Below are 22,853 nucleotides of genomic sequence, written 5' to 3'. Positions count from 1 at the left end.
CATGGAAAAAAGGAAGATGATGTGCCTCCTGAGGTGATGCCCCAAGATAGCTTAGGCATTGTGCTTGCCAAAAATGTGTAACTCGAATCTAATCATGAGGAAACTTAAAAATAATACCCCAAACTGAGGGACATTTTATAAAATAACTGGCCATTACCTGTCAAAATGTTAATTCCATGAAAGTCAAAGAAAGGCAGAGGAACTTTCCTAGATTAGAAGACAAAAAAGATATGACAACTAAATGCAATGTGCAATCCTGGGTTGGATCCTGGACTGAGAAAACTGGACATAAAAGACATTTTTGGGATAACTGGTGACATTGGAATATGAACTACGGACTGTGGATTATGTTACATTTCCAGATTTCAGTACTTGTGCTATAGTTAGGTAAAAGCATGCTGTTTTCCTTAGGAAATGCATGACAAAATATTTAGAGCTAATAGGACATGATGTATGCAACTTATTCATCAATAGTTCTGAATACATATATAAATATACACACACACATACACATGCATATATATATGTATTCACAACTATTGATGAATAAGTTACATAGATGTGTGTATATATATGTATTCAGAAATATTGACGAATAAGTTGCTATATATGTGTGTTTATATGTGTATTCAGAACTATTTTCTCTCTATGTATAATATTTATATGTATTCAGAACATATAAATATCATATATATAGAGATAATTGTAAAACAAGTGAGACAAAATGTTAATAATTGGTAAATCTGGATAGATGATATATATAGTTCTTGTAAGTATTCCCACAACATTCTACACATTTGAAATTTATTACAAGCAAAAATAAAAAAGAAACAGTTCTTTCAAAAAAGTCATAAAGAAAAAGACAGACTTGATTTAATAAAAATTAAAATCATATGTTTTGAAATAAATAACTATATTTAAATGTCAAATGACAAAAATGGAAGAACATTTACAATAGGTACAGTTAATATTTATAACAACAAAAGAGGATGTATGAATCAATAAGAAAATATGAATTACTCAATTTTAGAAATTATTAATGGACACAAAGACACAGAAAAAAAATAACCTACAAATGCCAATGAATATGATTAGATGCTTAACTTATAACTAATCAAAAAATGCAAAATAAAACAAGGTGATTCCACTTTTTGCCATTTTTGGCAAATTTATAAGAATTGATATTAGAAGAAATTGTCTTTCTTATAGAGAGAAGAGGACTTCCTTTTTTCTGTTCTCATGAGAGAAGAACAGATTGACTAAAAATTCCTCTCTTTCCACTCCCCATCCATTTCACCTAATGAAGATTGGTTAGATTGGACAGAACAATGATCTCCATTGGTCTAAAATAACTAATTTCTTTGTTGAGAGCATTCGTGTGCTAGGTACTACATCATGTATTTTATATACATAAATTATTTCATTCACCTATCACAATAATTTGTTTTACAAATAATAATAGTATTATTTTACAAATGTTTTAACTTTATCATATATACAAACTAATTGGATGGTAAGAGAAGCAATGCCAATCAAAGGAGGAGTTGGTAATTCATATAGTGCTGGGAACATTGGCTGGGTATTTAGGGAAAACAATTTATTTAAATCCCTACCTCACATCATAGACCAAAATAAATTCTTGGTAGATTAAAAATAAAAAGTTAAAAATAAAACCTAGAAGAAACTGAAGATGAATAACTATCTGCTCTCTGGAAGTGGAACAACTTTGTAAATATAAGATAATTACGTTATCAAGAAAAGATTAAATTTATCACATGAAAATCTATGTTTATCAGAATCAACTAGTACATATCTACATCATGGACTGATTGCCAGTGATGGTTTGTTTGGAGACAGCTAGGGCCCTGTAAAGAAGTGTCTCTCCTAATAAGCTACATGTTCCTCCAAGGAAGCTACTGTGTTCTTCTAACTTGTGTGTTCCTAGTTTCTTGCACTGCACCTAGTACACCTTGTGCATTGTGTTTTCTGTTTTGGTAAATCGAGTAAATGAAAGAGTGTATTCAGGTGTGGCCAGAGGAGAATGATAGAAAAGCACAAAGGCATGTTCCTAGACTGATGACATACCAAGGGTAATGATAGAGTTGGAACAGTTTTATGCTTGAAAGATATTTGATTTAATTCTACACCCGTATTTCTACATTTGTTAGGAGTGTGGATAAATTATATGAATATTCTTTCGTGCCCAATAAATTGTTATTGGAAGCTTCGGAGATGAAAACAAATCAGTAGAACTCTGACTTTCTAGGGAGGCAACTACAAACAATCAAGCCCGAGTTTTAACACTATCTGAACGAAATCTTACTATATGGAATCCCTCGTGTGCATGGTTTGAAAAAACTCATAAAGGTTGTCACATTTATTAATTTACACTTAATGACTAATGTTCAGAAACCATTTAATTACTATTATTCAAAAATAGCATTAAGTCTTTGCACTTAGAGATGAGGTTTAGAGCCTGAGGGAGTACATTTGGATCAGTTGAGAGTAGGTGGGACAGGTATGAGACTGTGGTGGGATGAAGGCTGTGGTTGAGGCTTTTCTAATATATAGGAGAAATTCCACCAGATGTTAATTTTAGATCTGTCTTATTCACTTCTAGATGCATCTACCATAGTATTTAATAGGTGCTCAATGATTATTTGTTGAATGATAACTGAGTGTAAAAATAATATGGAAATAAGATATGAAAGTATGGAAGAACTTTAGGCACCAGGACTTCTGCTGGAAGCCTTGATCTGTTGAAAGCAACATGTCTAGCACTTTTCTTGGAAAACTACTTTATTAAAATATAATTCACATGCAATAAAATTCACCCTTTTAAAGTGTATAACTCAGTGACTTTGAATAAATTTACAGAGTTGTACAGCCATAACCACAATAAATTTTAGAACATTTTCATCATCTCTAAACAGAACTCTATATATTAGCAGTCCTCGTTACCCTTCCCTCTAGTCCTGGCAACCACAATAATCTACTTTCTCTCTCTATGGATTTGCCTATTCTGGATAATCATGTAAATGAGATTGTAAAATATGTGGTCTTTTGTGACTTGCTTCTTTCACTTAGCATAATGTTTTCAAGGTTCATCTATGTTGTAGCATGTATTAATACTTCATATTTTTAAAGGCCAAATAATATTCCATTGTGTGAATATACTACATTTTGTTTATCCATTTGACAGTTGACAGACATTTGAGTTGTTTTTTCTTTTTGGCTAGTATGATTAATATTGCTATGAACATTTGTGTACAAGCTTTTGTGTGGACATAGGTTTTCATTTCTCTTAGGTTTATACCTATGAGTGGAATTGCTGGATCATATAGTAACTCAATGTTTAGCATTTTCAGGAACTGCCAGACTGTTTTCCAAAGTGGCTGCATCATTTTGTTTTCTAAAGTGTCTGCATCATTTTACATTTCCACCAGCTATATATGATGGTTCCAATTTTTCCACATCTTTACCAAGACTTGTTGTCTGTTTTTAAATTATAACCATCCCAGTGTGTATAAAGCAGTATCTCACTGTAGTTTTATTTTGCATTTCCCTAACAACTAATAATATTGGTCTTTTAAAAATGGTGGCTGGGAGTGGTAGCCATGCCTGTAGTGAATTCTCCTTGAAAATTTCCCCTTGGTTTCTGGCCAGTATTTAAACGATGGGGATTCACCTGGGATGGCTGAGACCACCAAGAGAATGAAGGTTGCTCCCTGACCAGGGTTATTTCCTCTCTCCAATGCTGTTTTCTCTTTATGACCATGACTCTTCTCGAGGTCTCCAATAGCTATCATCGGCAACCATAGCCAAGGCCCTCCCAAAGGCTCAGTCAGAATGGATAGGAGGTGTGAAAAAAGAAAGCATGGTCTCTATATTCCTGTCCAACTTTTCAGTAATTCTAAAAGTGTGCTAAAGAAAATAAGTCTATTCCACTTCCTCATGTCCCCTGAAAAAACAGAAGCAAAATGCACAAAATTTCCATACTTTTCCAGCAAAGTTGGATGAGCACCAGGAGGTGCTGCATGTCCCAGTGATTTTATCCCCATTTCTCCAGAAGTAGGAAGAGAAGGGTTTTAGATACATGAGATAGGGATGTGAGAGGATTGTTTCCTGGGTCTGGGTCAAGGAATTAATGTCTGTTCTCTCAATTTATCAATCTATTCCCTCCACTCATCAGGTGCCCCCCACCCCACCCTGCCCGCTTTCAAAACAAAACAAAACAAAACAAAACAAAACAAAACAAAACAAAAGCAACAGCAAAATCTTGTCATTCTTTGTGGGCGTGCACACCAATGTCTGGCATGGTGGGGTTTGTCTAAAATGAGTTATATTCCCCAAGCACACTGGGAGGTATGATATGGGGCCATTACTCTCCCAGAAACCCTCCTGATAGAAGGGAGAACCGGCTGGGCATTATTTACATGTATGTTGCTTCTTTTAGCTTCCATTTTATGCACAACTTTTACCAAATAAATTAAGTTTTTGAGGGTGGTCTTCTTTTTAAGTTTTTCAATGGTGTGTCCTATAGAAGTCATTGCTGGGTGCCACTGGAGACACTTAGTACATGGACATAGAAAATTGCAATTGGGTGCTAGAGTCACAGGGAAAATAACAGAAGAAAGGTAGGCTCCAATTTGTCTTTGGTGTTCCCCTAAGAATACTCAGAAAATTAGGTGGTTACACCCTGTTTCCACTCCATGGTGAGAGACTAGCTTGAAGGATGCTTAAAACCTGGCTCAAAAGAATTGTAGAATGTCTAAACAGTCACTTGTCTGATTGTGCAAATGAGTGATTTATGTTAGAGGAGTTGTACAAAAGGCTGATCTTTTTCTTTCCTCTCCTGAAGAGAGTGGAGGTTGGTTACTAGATTTTAGGAGAGGAAAATGGGATGAAAAACAAAAGAGTGCAAAGGCAGTACATTCCATGCATTGCTGATGGGATCTCCCTGGAGTACAATTCAACACAACGCATTCCAGCTTAAAAATGTTCACGCATTTTTATCCCGTAATTCAACACCTAGATATTCTATGCTAAGGAAATCATCTGAGATTCAGATAAACTTTTAAAATCCCACTGCTGATGGGATCTTCCTGAAGTACAATTCGACACAATGCATTGCAGCTTAAAAATGCTCATGCATTTTCTCCAGTAATTCAAGACCTAGACATTCTATGCTAAGGAAGTAATCTGAGATTCAGACAAACTGTTAAAATCCCACAGCTGGTGGGATTTCTCTGGAGTAAAATTCAACATGATGCATTCAAACTTAAAAATGTTAATGCATTTTTATCCAGTAATTCAACACCTTGATATTCTATGCTCAGGAGATCATCTGATAATCAGATAAACGTGTTAAAACCAGATATTTTTAATAAAACTGTGTATATAAATTAGAAATCACTTAAATGTTTAATAGGAGAATGGATGTCATTAACATAGTCACTAAAATAATTCTTATGATCGGAATTTTAAAATATGAAGAAATATCTAGGTTTAAGTATTAAATGTTAAAAGGACACAAAATTACAAATTAGTATGAGCTCTGCTATGTATAAAGTGTGTATGGAGAAAAGGAAATTGTGGATTTTGATGGGCTTACAAATTATCTTTACTTTTCTTTATGTTTTCAGTATGTTTAATATTGAAACATTTTCTCAAATGACATGTATTATTTAAAATTCATTTGCAGTCGACTACCCCAAATTTTCTACCATCTCCTTAATTCAAAACTTGTATTGCTTTGACAATTATATTCTCAGTTATATGATTATTGTTAAAGCTGGTTCATGGGAACCCAATTTCATGTTTGCAAGTTGCATGCCACTCGTTCCCTCAGATTCTGTTATTACCTGGTTTACAGGTTGGGCGTTCACAACTTTAACACCCACAGCACCATAGGGCTTTCTCATGTAGTGGGGTAGGGTCTTCATTTTTAATATAATTGCAGACAGTGCCTGCTCCCCAAGTTATGATCCTCACTCAGTCATGATGCAGGATGAGTTTTTGTAGATCTCGAGTGTACTGTCCTAAAGTTACACTTTGTGACAGGAGCCTCAAGAGGAGGAGCCTTTTTGTGGAAATCCAAGGGCCTGGCTTTGCTTTAATACTGCAAATTGAACTAAACGCCCTCAAAATATCTCAAAAAAACCTCCAAGGATGCGTTATTTTTCTTAACCAAATATGAACCACGTTTTGAAAAAGAGCTGATGTTGTTCTATGATGATAGGTAATATCTAGTGAGTTTTGCAGGTGAATGAAGTCTTCTGAGGTATTTGTACTGAGAGAAGGAGAGGGAGAAAGAGACACGGAAATGGGATGGGGTGGGACAGAGGCGAATGGGGATGGAGGAGATGAGGAAGAGAGAGATGAAGAGAAAGAACAGAGACAGAAGGGAAGAGGGGAGAGACACCTTTTGTTCATTTGCTAGGTACAGTCTGAGATGCCAGAAGAAAAAATAATAACTGGTGAAGATGCTCAGGAAAATATCCTAGACAGCTGTGGAGTTGCAGTCATGATAGAGTAGCTAATAACAGTTGATAATATCTGAAAAGTCTAGCTTCACACTTGACTGAGAACCTCACAGTTCTGTCACTACTCAATTCATTTGATGGTGTGCATTGGGATAGGTGATGAAAAATATTCCGCTTGGATTTTGTGTATTCTGTTATAAATTATGAACTCGTGTTACACAGTGACTGGAGGGCTCTGTAAGTTTTTTAGGGAGAATAAGGGACAGAGATATGACGTTTCCTTTTACTAAGGCTTTAACCCCTAACCTGTGTTTTTCCCACTGTTCCCCTCGAAAGGAGAGGCCCTCATGGTGGAACGGTTTGCTCTAAAGGAGTGATAATGTAGAGATAATCACTTTAACTTAAAATTCATTGAATTGATGGCCATAAATGCATGTCTTGTTTTCCCCCTTATATGTTAATTGTCCTGATTCACAAACCTGTATTTAAAGTGACAGAATAGCTTGCTCAATGCCTCTCCTTATAGGTTTTCATAGGCTGTAGGACTTGCCTGGTTCCTCCTCTGCTCGATTGATTTTTGAATGGACTTCATCAGAGCACAGACCTTAGCTGGGGATGGTTCTCACTGGCTTCTAGGTATGTGCCGGGAGGTGGACAAGCTATTGTTGGTAGAGATGCCTCTGGGGGCTAGTTGTCCTGGTAGTGAAGCTGTATGTGTTGCAGATCTTCATTCTTGGGATCAGAGAGTCAGGGAGGTGCTAAAGTTATTCTGCTACTTTTTTTTTTAAACTTTTATTTTAGGGCCGGGTGTACGTGTGCAGGTTTGTTATATAGGTAAATTGCATGCCAGTGGGGTTTGGCATACAGATTATTTTGTCACCCAGGTAATAAGCACAGTACCCAATAGGTAGTTTTTCGATTCTTACCCTTCTCCCATCCTTCACCCTCAAGTAGGTCCCAGTATCTGTTATTCCTTTTTCTTGTCCATATGTTCTCAATGTTTAGCTCCCACTTACAAGTTAGAACATGTGGTATTTGTTTTTCTGTTCTTGTGTTAGTTCCCTTAGGATAATAGCCTCCAGCTCCATCCATGTTGCTGCAAAGGACATGATCTTGTTCTTTTTAATGACTGCATAGTATTCCATGCTGTGTATGTACCACATTTTCTTTATTTAGATTATTCTGCTACTTTCTAGCATTATGATTATGAGCAAATTAAGGCCTCCTCCAACTCCTTGTTTTCTTATTCATCATATTGGGATAATAATGTCTCTCCTCCTGACTTATTAGGAATGAACGAGATAATGGGTATGTAAGGGCCTGTTACATATTAGGTCCTTGAAAAATGTTTATTGTATCTAAATGCAGGTCATCTAGTTGGACTGTAAGCTCCTATTGCATGAGGCATCATGAGTGCAGGGACAATGGCAGTCCCCTTTATTAAAGGCTCTAACCCTAACCTGTGCCTTTCCCACTGATCCCTTTGAAAGGAGATACCCTCATGGTGGAATGCTTCGTTCTAAAGGAGTGATAATGTAGAGATAATCACTTTAATTTAAAGTTCATTGAGTTGATGTATACTCAGTGCCTGACACATTGTAGGCACTTGATAAATAATTGTTCAACAAATGAATGTCTAGGCTGTTATTTTACTATAATACTGAAGGGCATTAGGGTTTTGCTTGGGGTTAAGATCTAATCAAAACATACATTTTATTTATTTATTTATTTATTTATTTATTGAGACAGAGTTCACTCTGTTGCCCAGGCTGGAGTGCAGTGGCATGATCTTGGCTTACTGCAACCTCCATCTCCCCAGTTCAAGTGATTCTCCTGCCTCAGCCTCCTGAGGCAGGGATTACAGCCTCCTGAAGCTGGGATTACAGGCGTGCACCAAGGCACCAGGCTAATTTTTGTATTTTTAGTAGAGACGAGGTTTTGCCATGTTGGCCAGGCTGGTCTTGAACTCCTGACCTCAAGTGATCTGCTGGTGTCAGCCTCCTAATGTGTTGGGTTTACAGGTGTGAGCCACTGCGCCCGGGCAAAATGTACATTTATAGATTTAAGAAAATATGTTTCTTGTTAGCATATTACGATATTTATTCTATGTAAATAGAGGTTATATATCTAAGGAGATAAAAACTTCAAAGCTTTTAAAAACCATGGTATTTCATCATTTAAAGCGGGGATCAGCAAACTTTTCAGTAAGGGGATAGATAGTAAATATTTGCAGCGTTGCAGGCCATGTGATTTCTTCTCCACTACCGCTGTTCAACTCTGTCATTGTAGAGCAAAAGCAGCCATAGACAGTAATAAATGAATGGAAATGTTTCGTTCCAATAAAACTTTATTTAAAAAAACAGGCAGAGGGCTGGATTTGGCCCGCAGGCTGTAGTTTGTAAGCCATGATTTGAAGGATGAAGTCCTCATTTACAGTTTTGGAAGAAATAGATAATGTTATAAAGATTTGGCTAAGAAATAAAAAAAAAAGCTTTGTGCAATACTAATTATATGTAATCATATCAAAAACATGAATAGTTGTAAACACGTAAGAGCTTGGAAAACCATATTATTATTCTTTTTTTTTATGGGCGAGAAAATTGAAATTTTCATGATGTAGTTGCCTGAGGTCTCAGGCTAGTAAGATTCAGCCCAGGGCCTGCTTCTTCTGATTGCAAGTTTACTGCTTTTTCTATGTGTTCTTTGCTGTCTCACAGCTTTGCCTGTCTTTGATCTCTGTGTCTCTGTCATATTGGGGTGGACAGTTGACATTTTTTCAATCCTGGAGATGTCAGTTTTGAAGTTGAAAGAACTAAGGGCTTTTATGAGAGGAGCAATTGATATCTTAAGAGTGATTGCAAGTTTTGAAATGAGTTTGTGTTTTAGTCTTTATTGTTATTTTAATAGATTTTTTCCTCTTTTTATGTGTCATAAGACTCTTACATTTCGAGGATACAAGATAAACATAAGGAAAACTGTCTGCTTTAGATAAAAGCTGCATTTTTTTCATTAGGTTGAAAGTGTCTATGCTGACATTTTTCCTATAAACATGTTTTCTTTTCTCAATATTGGGTTGTAAAATTAAATGACAAAGAGCCTCTTTGTAATATTTCAAAAATACTGCCTTTATCAGTACGGGAAGATTAATCATATCATTTTGCATCATAAACTGGCAAAGACTTTGACTGTTGAATCATTCTGGCATCCTTAAATTTTTAATTCTAGGCAGAAAAGGCTAATTGCTGAAAGATTTATTGATTGGCTCATAATTCATGCTGAGTTGTAACATACCTAGGAGGAATCATCTAGCTCTATACTTGATGAAGTAAACATTATTTTTACAGCCTGTTGACATAGAACTTTTTTTTTTTTTTTTTTTTTTTTTTTAGCTTGCCTTGAATAGCACTGTCAGGCTAGTTGACCTCCAAAATTCTTTCAAAGCCTAATGTAATTCTCTGGCACTTGAAGTCACTGATACTAGAGAGGCTCCCTTTCTTCAGTCATTCAATGATATATTACATGTGTAAAGTACCAAATGCAGCTTGGCATTTAGTAAGTGCTCAAGAAATTCTCATCCCCTTGTTAGTGATTTATCAAGCTACCTTAATGTTTAGCTACATTTAGTGTCAGATTTCAACATCGCTCATTGAGCAATCGCACCACACCAAATTTTTAGGCTTGTAGGGCACAGTCATCTGTAGTTAGATCTTTGTTGAATTATTTAAGAAGATAAACAAATGTAAACCTGGATTAAAGACATTCAAACAGGTTTATATTCTTCTCAGGTATCCAGAAGCCCAGTGAAATTTGAATATTATCCCCCAACAGTAACAGATGTGACACCTACTTTCAGGAAGCCAGGCAAGAACTCGTCCTGTTCTAAATGTGAATGGTATACCCTTTTGGAAAGGCTATGATGGGCAACATGAAGTAGTAATCAATGACATAAAATATTAAATAATTCACGTGTTAAAATTTTCCAAACTCTTGCAAATCATAACCAATGACTAGACTGGTTTTTAGAATTTTGTGGAAGAATTTAGAAAAAAAATAATTATTTTCAAATGATCATGGAGTAAAGAAAACTAACAGCACATTTCTTTTCTATGCTTACTATTGAGAATTCAGAAAAACTCTGGATGCTTAGTCACTAATTTCCACTGGTCAATATCTTATAAAACTTGTTTTATTTATACACTAGCTACATAAGTAGTTTATATTTTCCATAAAGGCCATCTCTCTATTTTAAAAAGTTTTCTTTTGAATTTCCCTATGCCTGATATATTTGTAGGGTCGTGGTTCAGGTAATATTGTTGTCTGACAACAAGTTAGAAAAGGAAGATAAAGGGCTCAGTAGGAGAACCAGGTCAGAGAGGAGTCCTCATTTGTCCTTAAGACATGTCAGTTCCTGGAGTTTGACTCTTCCTAGCTTTCTCCTATTTGCTCCACACTTTTTGCCCTATCCACTGACCCTCATGTTTACAGTCAGCAACATAACAGGATTGTAGAGTGCTAGAACCAAAAGTAACATCAGAACATGCTTTGGCTAAGTTTAAAAAGTTTTATGTTTTCAGTTGTAAAATATGTGTGTCAATAATCAAATAATAATTCTCATCCCTACCACACACCTACTGCAGGAAAACAAAAACTTTGAAGTAGCTTAGAGCACATTTTGCAAATCCTGTGTAATAACTTAGAAAGATTTTAGAATAATGCAAAAATTCAAATATAAGAGACCATCCAAGACAATGTGTATATGGAGTAAAATACATTTCTGCTTCATGGTCTTCTAGTATAGAAATTTGAATTGAAAAGTGTGAGCCAAGTATTGTTTTGAGGGCTCTATAAATTGGAAAGAGCAAAGAAAATATAAGCATATTAAGATAAATATTCAATGTAGTTGAAAGCATAGCATTTGCTTTAAAAAGTGTATGCCACTCTTTTCTTTTCCCTTTAATCTATCAATGATGATTTTACTCTGGATTCCAAAATGGCATTGGAAAAGTGCCACAGAGGGAGGGGCAAAGTTGATATATTTCCATTCCTGACAGGGTGTGGATGGAAGCTTACCTGACCAGCTGTTAGCAGCAACTCTGAAGGCAAGAAGGTAAATGCTCGAATTGCCTGATATAATTTTTAACAATGAACACAGAATTGGAAAACCATTTTAAAGGATAGAATCCCAAAGGAGATGTGATTGAAATAGAAGGATATACTTGTTTTTATTAAGTCAAATACTTAAAAAAAGAGAGTTAGTTTTATGATGTTTTGGATTTTCTGCAGATGTGGCAGTCATCACCGGGAGATATTAACAATACTTGTCGCCTCGCTCAGCCCCAACCACCTGTTCAGATGCCTGATGTATATGATTGATTTTTTAAAAATGTAGATGTTTGAATAACTTTTTAAACTTTTGCATACTTGACATATTGTATTTTATCTTTTAATGAATTATTTCTGAACCATAAGATGGTATAATATTTAGAATATCTATATTTTAAACAATGTGAGTTTAGATTTTTTTTTTTGCACCGTAAGTTGGAAAATACTTTCGATGGTATTGTTCACAAGTATTTCTTTGTTTTTAGACATTGGTTATTATTGGTTTGAATATTTGTTCCAGCAGAATAGCATCTATTTGTGTAAAGTCTGAATTTCATTCTTGAGTTGTTAGTAGCTTTGTGGGAATTATATAAATTATAAGACATGAAATATTTTTGGAGTATAAATATTTTTATTCCTACTATATATAGGAAAAACCAGTTTTACTCAGAATATTTTGGGTTGTTAGAACGTCTATTTTGTCTAAACCTTTACATTTTTACTATAAGGGAAAATTATAATAAATGAACTTTTTCTTATATAGTAAATGAATGTTTTCTTATATTGTAGTAAATGAACTTTTTCTTACACAGTAAAAAATTAATAAAAAGCTGATTCTCTTATGCAGAATCTCTGTTAATTACAGCTGCCTGCAGAATATATAAAGTTAATATGAAATGCTAAATAATCTTCTAACATTTCAAACATTAGGATTATCTACAATGAAAAATGGGCAGATGATAACAAATCAATCCATAAATCTTATGAAGGGCTCTCATGTGCTGCCATTGTGTTCTTCACTGATGGGTACAAGGATGAATTAAAAACACTGAACCCACCTTCAAGACAATTGTGATTTGGAAGTAAAGACAGAAGTATAAAAAATAATTACCTTACAGTGTGATAGAGGAGTTAAGGGAAACGAATGCTGTATGGTTATTGTATACAGTGGTGACTAATTAACTCTTTAGAGGGAGAGGTTGGAGGAAAGTGGAAGAAGGTTTTATGTGTGTAATAAAGCCAGAAGGAAAGAAAACAAGCAAAATAGATCATTTGTTGATACCTCAAACAACATAAAAATGGAAAAAAAACCTTTAAAAAATTAAAAATGTTACACATTTCAGATAATCAATATTTAAAAATGTATCTTCAAAGCTAACAACATAAGTTAAAATCTTACAGGAAAGATTTTCTTTCTTGTAAAAAATTGAAAGTAGATGAAGTTTTAAAATTAAGTTGAAAATACATTACTTTCAAGGTTTTGAAGTGATAGAGTGCCAGAAAATATTGACAATTTTCAGTAAATAAGAGTAAAAACGATTCTATAATAACAACAAAGAAGATAAATAAAGGAAGATAAAACAGCTAGGGGAAATTTTTTTTAAAGAACAAGTTTGAAAAACACAAAATGTTTATATAATATGAAGAGTTCATAATGATCAATAAATAAATGGTCAAGACCTCAATAGATAATTGACAAATGAACAAGAGACAGTTAATATGTGAGAATTTATAAAGAGAAAAGAACACATGGAGAAACGTTCAAATGTTAGCAAGTATCAATGCCATGTACATTTAAAAATAATACAATTTTCTTTTTATTTTTTAAGTTATTAAGAATGGCAATAATATCTGAAAAAGGTGATTATGACATAGCTGTTTCATCTGTAACTTTTTGTTGACAGTATGAAAGTTAAAAATCTTTATAATATTAGACCTAGAAATCCCATGTTGAAGAAGATACTCTGAAGAAATAATATGAAGAGAAATAAAAGCTATATTTATGACAATGTTTATTGTAGAATTATTCATATTAATAAAAACTGGGAAGCTAATTTAAATATCTAGCAATATGATGTTAGTTTAGACATTTAGATATGTCAATATAATGAGATATTATAAGGCCATTAAAAGAACAAGTATGAAGACAGTATTAGTGAGGATAAACACTTAAGATGCAATTTGAAGTGAAAACAAGTGAACATAAAATGTTCATATAAACAGACACGTACACACACATGAGTGCAGTGATTGAGAGATTGGAAAGCACACGGAAAAATAAAGGCAATTTATTTTTCAGTATAGTGAGGGCAGAATTCCTCATTACTATTGTTCTGCCATCTGTATAACAAATTAGACCTTGAGAATAAAATTCCTTCTTCTACTTCATTAGAGGTTAAATTGTGAATCACCTACTTGGAAAATATTATAGGCAAAAATATGATAGTATTTGTATTGATATAAAATGACATTTTTTCTTTTTCTTCTGACTAAGATCTGCTTATCATCTCTTTCCTATATAGCTATGGTCAGTAGGAGGTGACATTGCGGATAGTACATGGGAGCTATCATGTAAAGCACTCCCAATTAGGCTAAGGTTGTTTGCAATCTTGAAATCTCAATCTATATTTATGATACATTTGCACAGATTTCAATGCAATTTGAGAAGGATTTTTTTGAGTAAATTTTCAGTCTAGAGAAGCAACCTCCATAGAGATTGTAGGAATCTTTGGAGGACAAACTGGAGCTTGAGATGTGCCTCCCAGAGAGGGAGTTCATGGCCGTCCTGAGATGGACTCTCAGTGCTAGGAGGTCCTTTCTACAACCAGTGGTCTTGGTAAGAGACACAAACAAGACATGGACCTGCTGGTGGCCTCTGCATCCCATAGAGCCACATGGTGGTCACTCAGGACATGGCCTTTGTGAGCACAAGTGTTACCTGCTCCAGAGGGTGGCCTGGTATAGGAGGAAAGAGGGTAGCCTTGAAATCAGACTGAAAGAACTGATTTACACACCACTTGTGCCACGTAGTGGTTGGATGTACAATGAAAGTTGTTTCTAACTTGCAGGATTTTTTGAAAAATAGAGACAATATTTGTGAAATGCCAGACATATCACAAGCTCAAATTGAACAGTAGCTATTAGTAGTATGTCATTGTGGATAGAGTTAGCACCAATTACTTAAGCTGAATGAACTTTGCAGGACCTTACTATTTTAAAAGGTTATTTCAAGTCTGTTTGAAAATAATGATGACTGAAGTAAATTGCATACAAGTTTTTCAAGTTGTAGGTTACTAAGAGGCAGCCTGTGTGAGCAATTGCCTTTAGACTCAATCAAACAATAACTTCTTTGTGTGGTGGATATTTTCCAGAGTAAACACCAAGTACGGCCTGTGAATGCTTGGGGAGCATTCCCTAAATGCATCTGGAGCCAAAATTTCATTTTGAAAAATTTCCCTTCAATTTTCCATATACAGTATTCTTAGCTATTTTGTTAGGCACTAACTTGCAATGTCTTAAAATTAAATGCCATGTTTAGTAATACATCTACAATACATTTTAAAATTAAACTTTATACATATATACCTATATGAACACCCACACACACATTAATACATAAGTGCATAAGAAATAAGTGTAAGCTTAATATGTAACCAACACTCCAATCAAAAAAGGAACCAGTACCAGCTTCCTAGAAGTCTCCTTCATGACTAGTTTACGTGGTGTCCTGAGGCTGGCTCATACCAGCTCACAAGAGCTGATTCTGTGCATCTTTTCCCAACTCTGGATACAATGGTGTCTTGTTGGCAGTTTGAAATTAACCTTAATGGGGGTATTTACACCATAGAAATCAGCAAACATTGTGAATCATGGATTTTTGTTGACTTTTGTGTTTTGGGAGACAGTTTACTAGTTTGCTGCTGTCCCTACCTATGGCTAACCACAGTTCTCCCCACCCATTCCTAAGGGTAGCCACTCTCTTGACCTCTAAAACTGCAGATTATTTTTGCCAGTTTTGGAACTTTATGTAAATGGAATCATACAGTATGAAAGTTTTTGGCTGGGCGTGGTGGCTCATGCCTGTAATCCCAGCACTTTAGGAGGCTGAGGTGGGCAGATCACGAGGTCAGGAGATCGAGACCATCCTGGCTAACACGGTAAAACCCTGTCTCTACTAAAAATACAAAAAATTAGCCGGGCGTGGTGGCGGGTGCCTGTAGTCCCAGCTACTCGGGAGGCTGAGACAGGAGAATGGCGTGAACCTGGGAAGCGGAGCTTGCAGTGAGCCGAGATCATACCACTGCACTCCACCTTGGGCGACAGAGCGAGACTCCGTCTCAAACAAACAAAAAAAACCAAAAAAAGATAAAGTTTTCATGTGTAATTTCTTTTTTTTCTTTTTTGAGATGGAATTTCACTCTTGTTGCCCAGGCTGGAGTGCAATGGCACGATTTCAGTTCACTGCAACCTCTGCCTCCCAGGTTCAAGCGATTCTCCTGCCTCAGCCTCCCAAGTAGCTGGGATTAGAGGTGCACGCCACCATGCGCAGCTAATTTTGTATTTTTAGTAGAAACGGGGTTTCACCATGTTGGCCGGGCTGCATGTATGATTTCTTTTACTCAACATTATGTTATGATGTGATGTGAGATCCATGCTATGTGTTTATTCTGCTGATGATGGACATTTGCGTTGTTCCTAAGTTTTGGCTGTTATGAAATTGTTGCTATGAACATATTTGTACATATTTAAAAAAAATTCTTAAGGTGATTTTGCTACATACCTTTAAGAAATCTCTCTTACAATTACATTTTTGTATTATAATATTTAGATCTCTGCCTTTTCTATTTCTTGCTAGATTGGTCCTATTTTGAATCCAATTGATTTGGAATTTGTGATTTAGTCATTACTGTTTTCAAATTAGTGTCCATGTAAAAGGCATTATTGAAATGCCAGGGATTTGGTCTATGTCCTATTGCTCACCACACAGAGAGGCAATCACTGAGACAAGTGTTGCCAGGGAAGAAGGCTTTAATCAGATGATGTTAGCCAAAGGGATGGGGATAAATCTCAAATCACTCTCCCTCAACTTACTAAAATGGGAGGTTTATATAGTGGGGAAGAAATGTAGCTACATATGGGAAAATAAGAATTAGGGAGGGGAAAGAAAATAATCAAGATGAGTGTGGATTCTGCCATCTCTTTTTCTGCATGCCATGATGTGAATTTCAGTTGCTTGATACTCTCTGGGAGGTCTGCGAATGGGTTTCCTGAGGAAGGAATTCAGATAAGACAAATGTAAGTTTCAAGCTTTAAGACCAGAAGGGTCAATTTCTATGTTTATTCATAAAGACCACAAATTCACTTCTATGGAACAGTTAGGCTGGTTTCAAAGGGTTTTTTGATGAGGACAAGACAACTAACGTTAAATTTCTTTTTCTTTTCTTTTTAATTGCAACAACATAACATCACATGATTTTTACTAACAGTCTAAGCTTATTTTTAATAAATAAAAGCAATGATAAAAAGCTTTAAAGTATTTTTAAAGTGTTATATTTTAAAATTGCCTATTTGAATCTGTGTTATTAGAATAATCAAATCTTAATGAGTGCTTCCTACAAAATACTCCTTTCCCTTTTCTATTTCATTCTGTAAATTAATATCTTACTCTTCTATGCTTCTTAAACTGTACTCCTGAATCTGCAAATGCATTATCTGCTCTGTTAGGTCATAGATTTATCAAAGGCAGAGATTGTGTCTTGTTCAGTTCATCTTTTATATATAGTGACTAACCCAGTGGGAGAACTTCATAATTAGGTTGGTGTCATATTTAGGCAGTTTCTAATTAAAAAAACTCACTCACCCCCACCCCCCAAAATAACCAAACAACCCTTCAGAAGGTGGTTAGCAGATGACATTTTAATCAAGTTGTTAAATATTCATTATTTGCCATGTTTTAGACTTGTATGTAAAGCCAGGAAAGATCTTTCTATTATAAGCACTTACATACAGTAACAAAACTTTAGCAGCAACTGTCCAGCTGTTTTTTTTCGTTGTTTTCTGTTACTATTGTTCTCTCAACTCCCTTGGAAGGTGAGGCAGCATTAAAGCTGCACACAACTGTAATGAAAGCTTAGAACCAGGTAACACTCAGAAAAGGGAATTGTTGCTGGGATGAGAGCATCACAGTACTCCTGGAAAGTAGTTCACAAAGTTTATAGAAGCTTGATGCAGAAACAGGCAGAGAGAGTTTTAGAGTGTTCTGTAGCCCACAGAGTGAATAAGTGTAGTGCCAGAATTAGAATGGAACGGAATGTGAAAAACTGTGTGATCTAGGACGAAGCAGCCCTAGGCATGAGGAGGTCTTAGCCTTGCTTTGCTTCTGGACAGCTGCATGATTGTTGCAAGTCACTTCACCTCATTTGGCCTCAGTTTTTTTTTAATCTTGAGAAGTAGGGAGTTGGCCTGCATGAGTAGTCATGTCCTTTCTAAAGCAGGCAAGACTCTGATCATTCAGTTCTGGGAGTGCTCATGCTAGAAGGCAGAAGGGGTGAAGCCAAGTGATTAACTGGAACATTTGAAGGGCCAGGTTGGGATAATTCAGCCTTTCTATCCAACCCCTTCTTTTCCTTCAATATAGTCAGGCTCTAGTCTTCTTTTAATAGTGATGACCAAATTGCCAGAATGCCCTTTACGTTCTCCTCCTTTGATGCTGAAAATTTTGATCAAACATCAACCTAAGTTATACAACAAAGATTTTAAAAAATATTAGACTACATTTCACACAAAATTTTATCATTAATCGAAAGCCTGTGAAATCCTCCCAACTTAGACCATCTTTAATTTGTTGGTTTTCTTTTCTTTGTTAGTAGACTTGTTACTAGATGGGTAATGTGAGCTATGTGTAGAGAAAATCTGTTGGACATCAAGATGTTTACCAACATATGCAAGGGAAGCTTTCTGAGATGTGAGGCATTATTGAATTTCCAGATACATCCAGGACATCCATTACTCAAAAACACCCACCAATTAAGGCATAATGCTCCTGAAAACACTCTGGTGATCTATGATTACCCTGAAATTAGTTTGAAAATACAAAGTATGTCTCAAACCCAGTTTCCAGATGCAAGATGAGAACTGTGAGTTAGGTACAGACTTGACAGAAAGAAAATGTAAGAATAAAATGGACTATAAGCTGAATAAGGGGGGAAAGTACCCACACATAGCAGGCATGTGTTTGATCGCCTATCATCAGTTGGGGATTTACATTTCTATCTTGGAAATACACAATATCCATAGGCAAAGAGACGAAAGAAAAGGCATTTCATTTGAGAGGCATAGGTCAGTGGTGAGATCTACATATTCTCTTGATAATCTGGAATAGATTGGGTGGGGAAGGCAAGATACCTGTTCTTAGGAAGTCACTGTCTTACTTTGGTTCTATATTATCTGTGGTTCTACACTGTCAAAAGAGGACATTGAACCCGGTGATATGGTTTGGCTCTGTGTCCCTACTCAAATCTCATCTCACACTGTAATCCCCATAATCCCCACGTGTTGAGGGAGGGACCTGGTGGGAGGTGATTGGATCATGGGGGCAGTTACCCCATGCTGTCCTCGTGATAGTGAGTGAATTTTCACGAGATCTGATGGTTTTATAAGTGTTTGGCAGTTCCTCCTTTTCTCGCTGTCTCTCCTGCCGCCTAATGAAGAAAGTCCTTGCTTCTCCTTCTCCTTCCGCCATGATTGTAAGTTTCCTGAGGCTTCCCCAGCCATGCAGAACTGTGAGTCAATTAAAACTGTTTCCTTTATAAATGACACAGTCTCTAGTATTTCTTTGTAGTAGTGTGAAAATGGACTAGTACACCTGGTGACATCAAAACCCCCAGCATCATTCAAGATTTATTGTCTCTTGAACAATATGAATGACTGACTAAAGTGCCTCAAGTTCTGTAGTTTGCATGTGGGACGAGTCAAAAGGCGGTGAGAATGTTAACAAGGGACATGACCCATGGGAATTTGCTGGGCATATCCTCAGTCACAGAGCAATGAGGGGAGAGTACAGGCAAAAGGTGTCAGCAGAACCAGCCACAACCTGTGGAGAAGAATGAGATGGGATGATGTTTGCTTGGCTGCTAACTTGGTAATAAAGAATGTTAGCCTTTGGCTTCATTTTACATGAATAAAGGGAGTTCTACCACAAAGTGGGTAGGATTATGTCTCCTAAAAATATAGTTTAAGTCCTAATCCTTCTACCTGTGAATATGACCTTGTTTGGAAATAGGGTCTTTGCAGATGTGGTCAAATTAAGATGAGGTTGTACTGGCTTAGGATGGGCTCTAATTCAATGACTGCTGTCTTTTTTTTTTTTTTTTTTACATCATAACAGCACTTTTGCCTTTATTTACATTGGTATAAAAATATCCCATTTCTGATTTCTTGAGTCAAATTAATTGAGTGTTAGCCACAAGCTAGTTGAAGAGGAAGACATTACTACTGCTAGGCTAATCTTTATTAAACATTAAAAAAAATCAAACCTCCACTTTCCCCTCTTTCCTACCTTCTTTTTTCCCTCGACCTTAACACTTAGTAGATGATCTCATGGCCTACTTCTCAGAGTATATAGAAGCCTTCTGTTGGGAGGTCTCTCAACTTTTAATACCAAATCTCCAAACCCACCTATGTCTATACTTATCCTGGTCTCCTTCCCTGTCTTTAAAAGAAGAGGGAAATTTGGATACATACATGGACGATAAAGAGAAGAATGTGAAGATGGAAGCAGAGACTTGAGTGATTTGTCTACAGGTCAAGGAATGTCAGTTTGCTGGCAACCACCAGAAGCTGAGAGAGAGGCATGAAACAGATTTTTCCTGAGAGTCTTGAAATGAACCAAATCTTCTGACATCTTGATTTTGGATGTCTGTCCCCCAGAACCATGGGAGAATAAACTCCTGCTATTTAAACCACTCAGTCTGTGGTAATTTCTTATGGCAGACCCAGGAAACGAATTGACACTACTAAATGAAAATAGATCTCTGTCTATCAATATCAATATCAACACCAATATTTATACACAGGGATGATAATGACCTTAGTTTTCCAGTTCTTAATAGCATACTGAATAATTGTGCATGATTGTATTTCAGGTATGTAAAATAAAATTGTTTGTTCACTTATTTTCTTCCAATCACCATTTTCTCCTTCTCCTTTTTTTTGGTTTTAGATTGTTATAAGTTTTACAATGGACTCTCTTGTTGCAGCAAATACCAAATTTTGCTTTGATCTTTTTCAAGAAATAAGCAAAGATGATCGTCATAAAAACATATTTTTCTCTCCCCTGAGCCTCTCAGCTGCCCTTGGTATGGTCCGCTTGGGTGCTAGAAATGACAGTGCACGTCAGATTGATGAGGTACGTGTCCACTAGGGTGCTACACAGGGTCCTAAACTCAGGGTCCACACTCAAAGTCAGATGCTAATCCCACTCAGGCAAGCCAAGGGGCTTATTGCACCCTGGGCTTGGTCAGAACCCATCCCTGTCTCTGAGTCTTTATTTGTATTTTCCCCACCTTACTTCCTCTTCGTTCCTATCATTCTTAAAGTCTCACTTAAACTTCTACCAATTTTTTTTTTTTTTTTGTGAGAAGGAGTCTTGCTCTATCTTCCAGGCTGGAATGCAGTGGCGCTATCTCGGCTCACTGCAAGCTCCGCCTCCCAGGTTCATGCCATTCTCCTGCCTCAGCCTCCCGAGTAGCTGGGACTACAGGCGCCCGCCACCACTCCCGGCTAATTTTTTGTATTTTTAGTAGAGACGGGGTTTCACGGTGTTAGCCAGGATGGTCTCGATCTCATGACCTTGTGATCCACCCGTCTCAGCCTCCCAAAGTGCTGAGATTACAGGCATGAGCCACTGCGCCCGGCCACTTCTACCTTCTTTAGGGTGCTCCCCAACTTCACGTCTGGCAGCTTTTCTCATTCATCTCTATCTTTATCTCTGTATGCATGTCTGTCACTCTTTTACTCTATGATCACTAATACCAATATTGCTAGGGATTTTTAGTATGTGTATATGTCTTCTCTCTCACTCATTTCATTAAATAAATATTCATTAAGTACCATATATGGTTCCAGTGGCTAGACAGCTTGGTGTCCTCCTGGACTCTTTCTCTTTCACTTTACACCACGTTTGTTCGAAAATTCCGTTGGCTTTTCTTTTGAAAGATATCCATAATCCAGGCACTTCTCCCAGTCTCCTTGAGGTCTGAACCACCACCATCTTTTCTCACCTGGATACTGCAGCAACTTCCTGATGGGCTTTCCTGCTCTCACTGGCAATCTATCCTTTGCACAGCAGCCCAAGAGACCCTTTAAAACCTGAGCCAGATTCTATTTCTCATCTGTTCAAAAACCTGGATTTCTCATTTCACTCATGATAGCAGTTCAAGTCTTTACAATGGCCCACAAGGATCTGGAGATCTGAATCCCAGCTAAGCCCTGTGACTCCATCTCTCACTTTCATCCCTCCTCACTGTACCTGTCACACCGGCCTCCTGGCTTCCTTGGGTAAGCCATGCCCATCCTATCTTGGGGCCTTTGCTCTGGGTCCCTTTGCCTGATGGCTCTTTCCCCTGGTAAGTGACCTCAGCTCATTTTCTTCTTCAAGACTTTGATCAGTGTTTATCTCCTATACGGGGCCTACTTTGACCTCCTAATCTAGTGCTGCATCCTGACCTCCAACCCATAAGGGATACCTTTTTTTCATGTGGCATTTTCCACTGTCTAACATACTGCATACAGAAATTAATTACTATGTGTCTTGATTTTTGTATGCCTCCTCCACTAGAATATAATCTCCTAGAGGGCAGGGATTTTTGTCCTAGAACAGTGCTTGGCTTACAGTAGGCACCTGATAAACATTTCTGGAATAAATAAATGAAGGTGATAAGAATAAATCCCCAAATAAACTACAAGTTCCCATGGTTGGCCTTATACTTCCTTGGACATAGCACATAGTGCAGGGGTTATGCACAAATCAGGCTGCTTCCCCTGAATATGGAGCAGTAGAATTTATGGATTAAGACAGAATGTGTTTCTGGGGTCATTCTGCTTTATTCATCTCTTAAGATTTGGTGTATTATTTTCTTATTCCATTAGCAAAACTTAGCTTTAGAGTGTGGTTTGCATCTTGCAGGGCAGAATTCAGATGTTCTTTCTTAGGCAGTTGGGGGCACCTGCTGACCAAATGGGTCTGAGTAGTGCAGGATATGACAC

The 22,853-nt window shown here is 36.6% G+C and overlaps 1 protein-coding gene across 1 annotated transcript in view; it reads left to right on the top strand.

Annotated features, from left to right (window-relative positions):
* Positions 1 to 22,853, top strand: part of SERPINB12 (serpin family B member 12) — a 49,515-nt gene that overhangs the window by 16,531 nt on the left and 10,131 nt on the right. Inside the window, exon 3 of the mRNA XM_055292132.2 lies at positions 20,809 to 20,994. Coding sequence (XP_055148107.2) covers positions 20,809 to 20,994 — 186 coding nt within the window. The remainder of the gene's footprint in view (positions 1 to 20,808; positions 20,995 to 22,853) is intronic.

The sequence above is a fragment of the Symphalangus syndactylus genome, chromosome 1 (assembly GCF_028878055.3).
Source record: "Symphalangus syndactylus isolate Jambi chromosome 1, NHGRI_mSymSyn1-v2.1_pri, whole genome shotgun sequence".
NCBI lineage: Eukaryota > Metazoa > Chordata > Mammalia > Primates > Hylobatidae > Symphalangus > Symphalangus syndactylus.
Note: the sequence above shows the minus strand (reverse complement) of the source record. Positions and strands in the feature narration are given on the sequence as shown.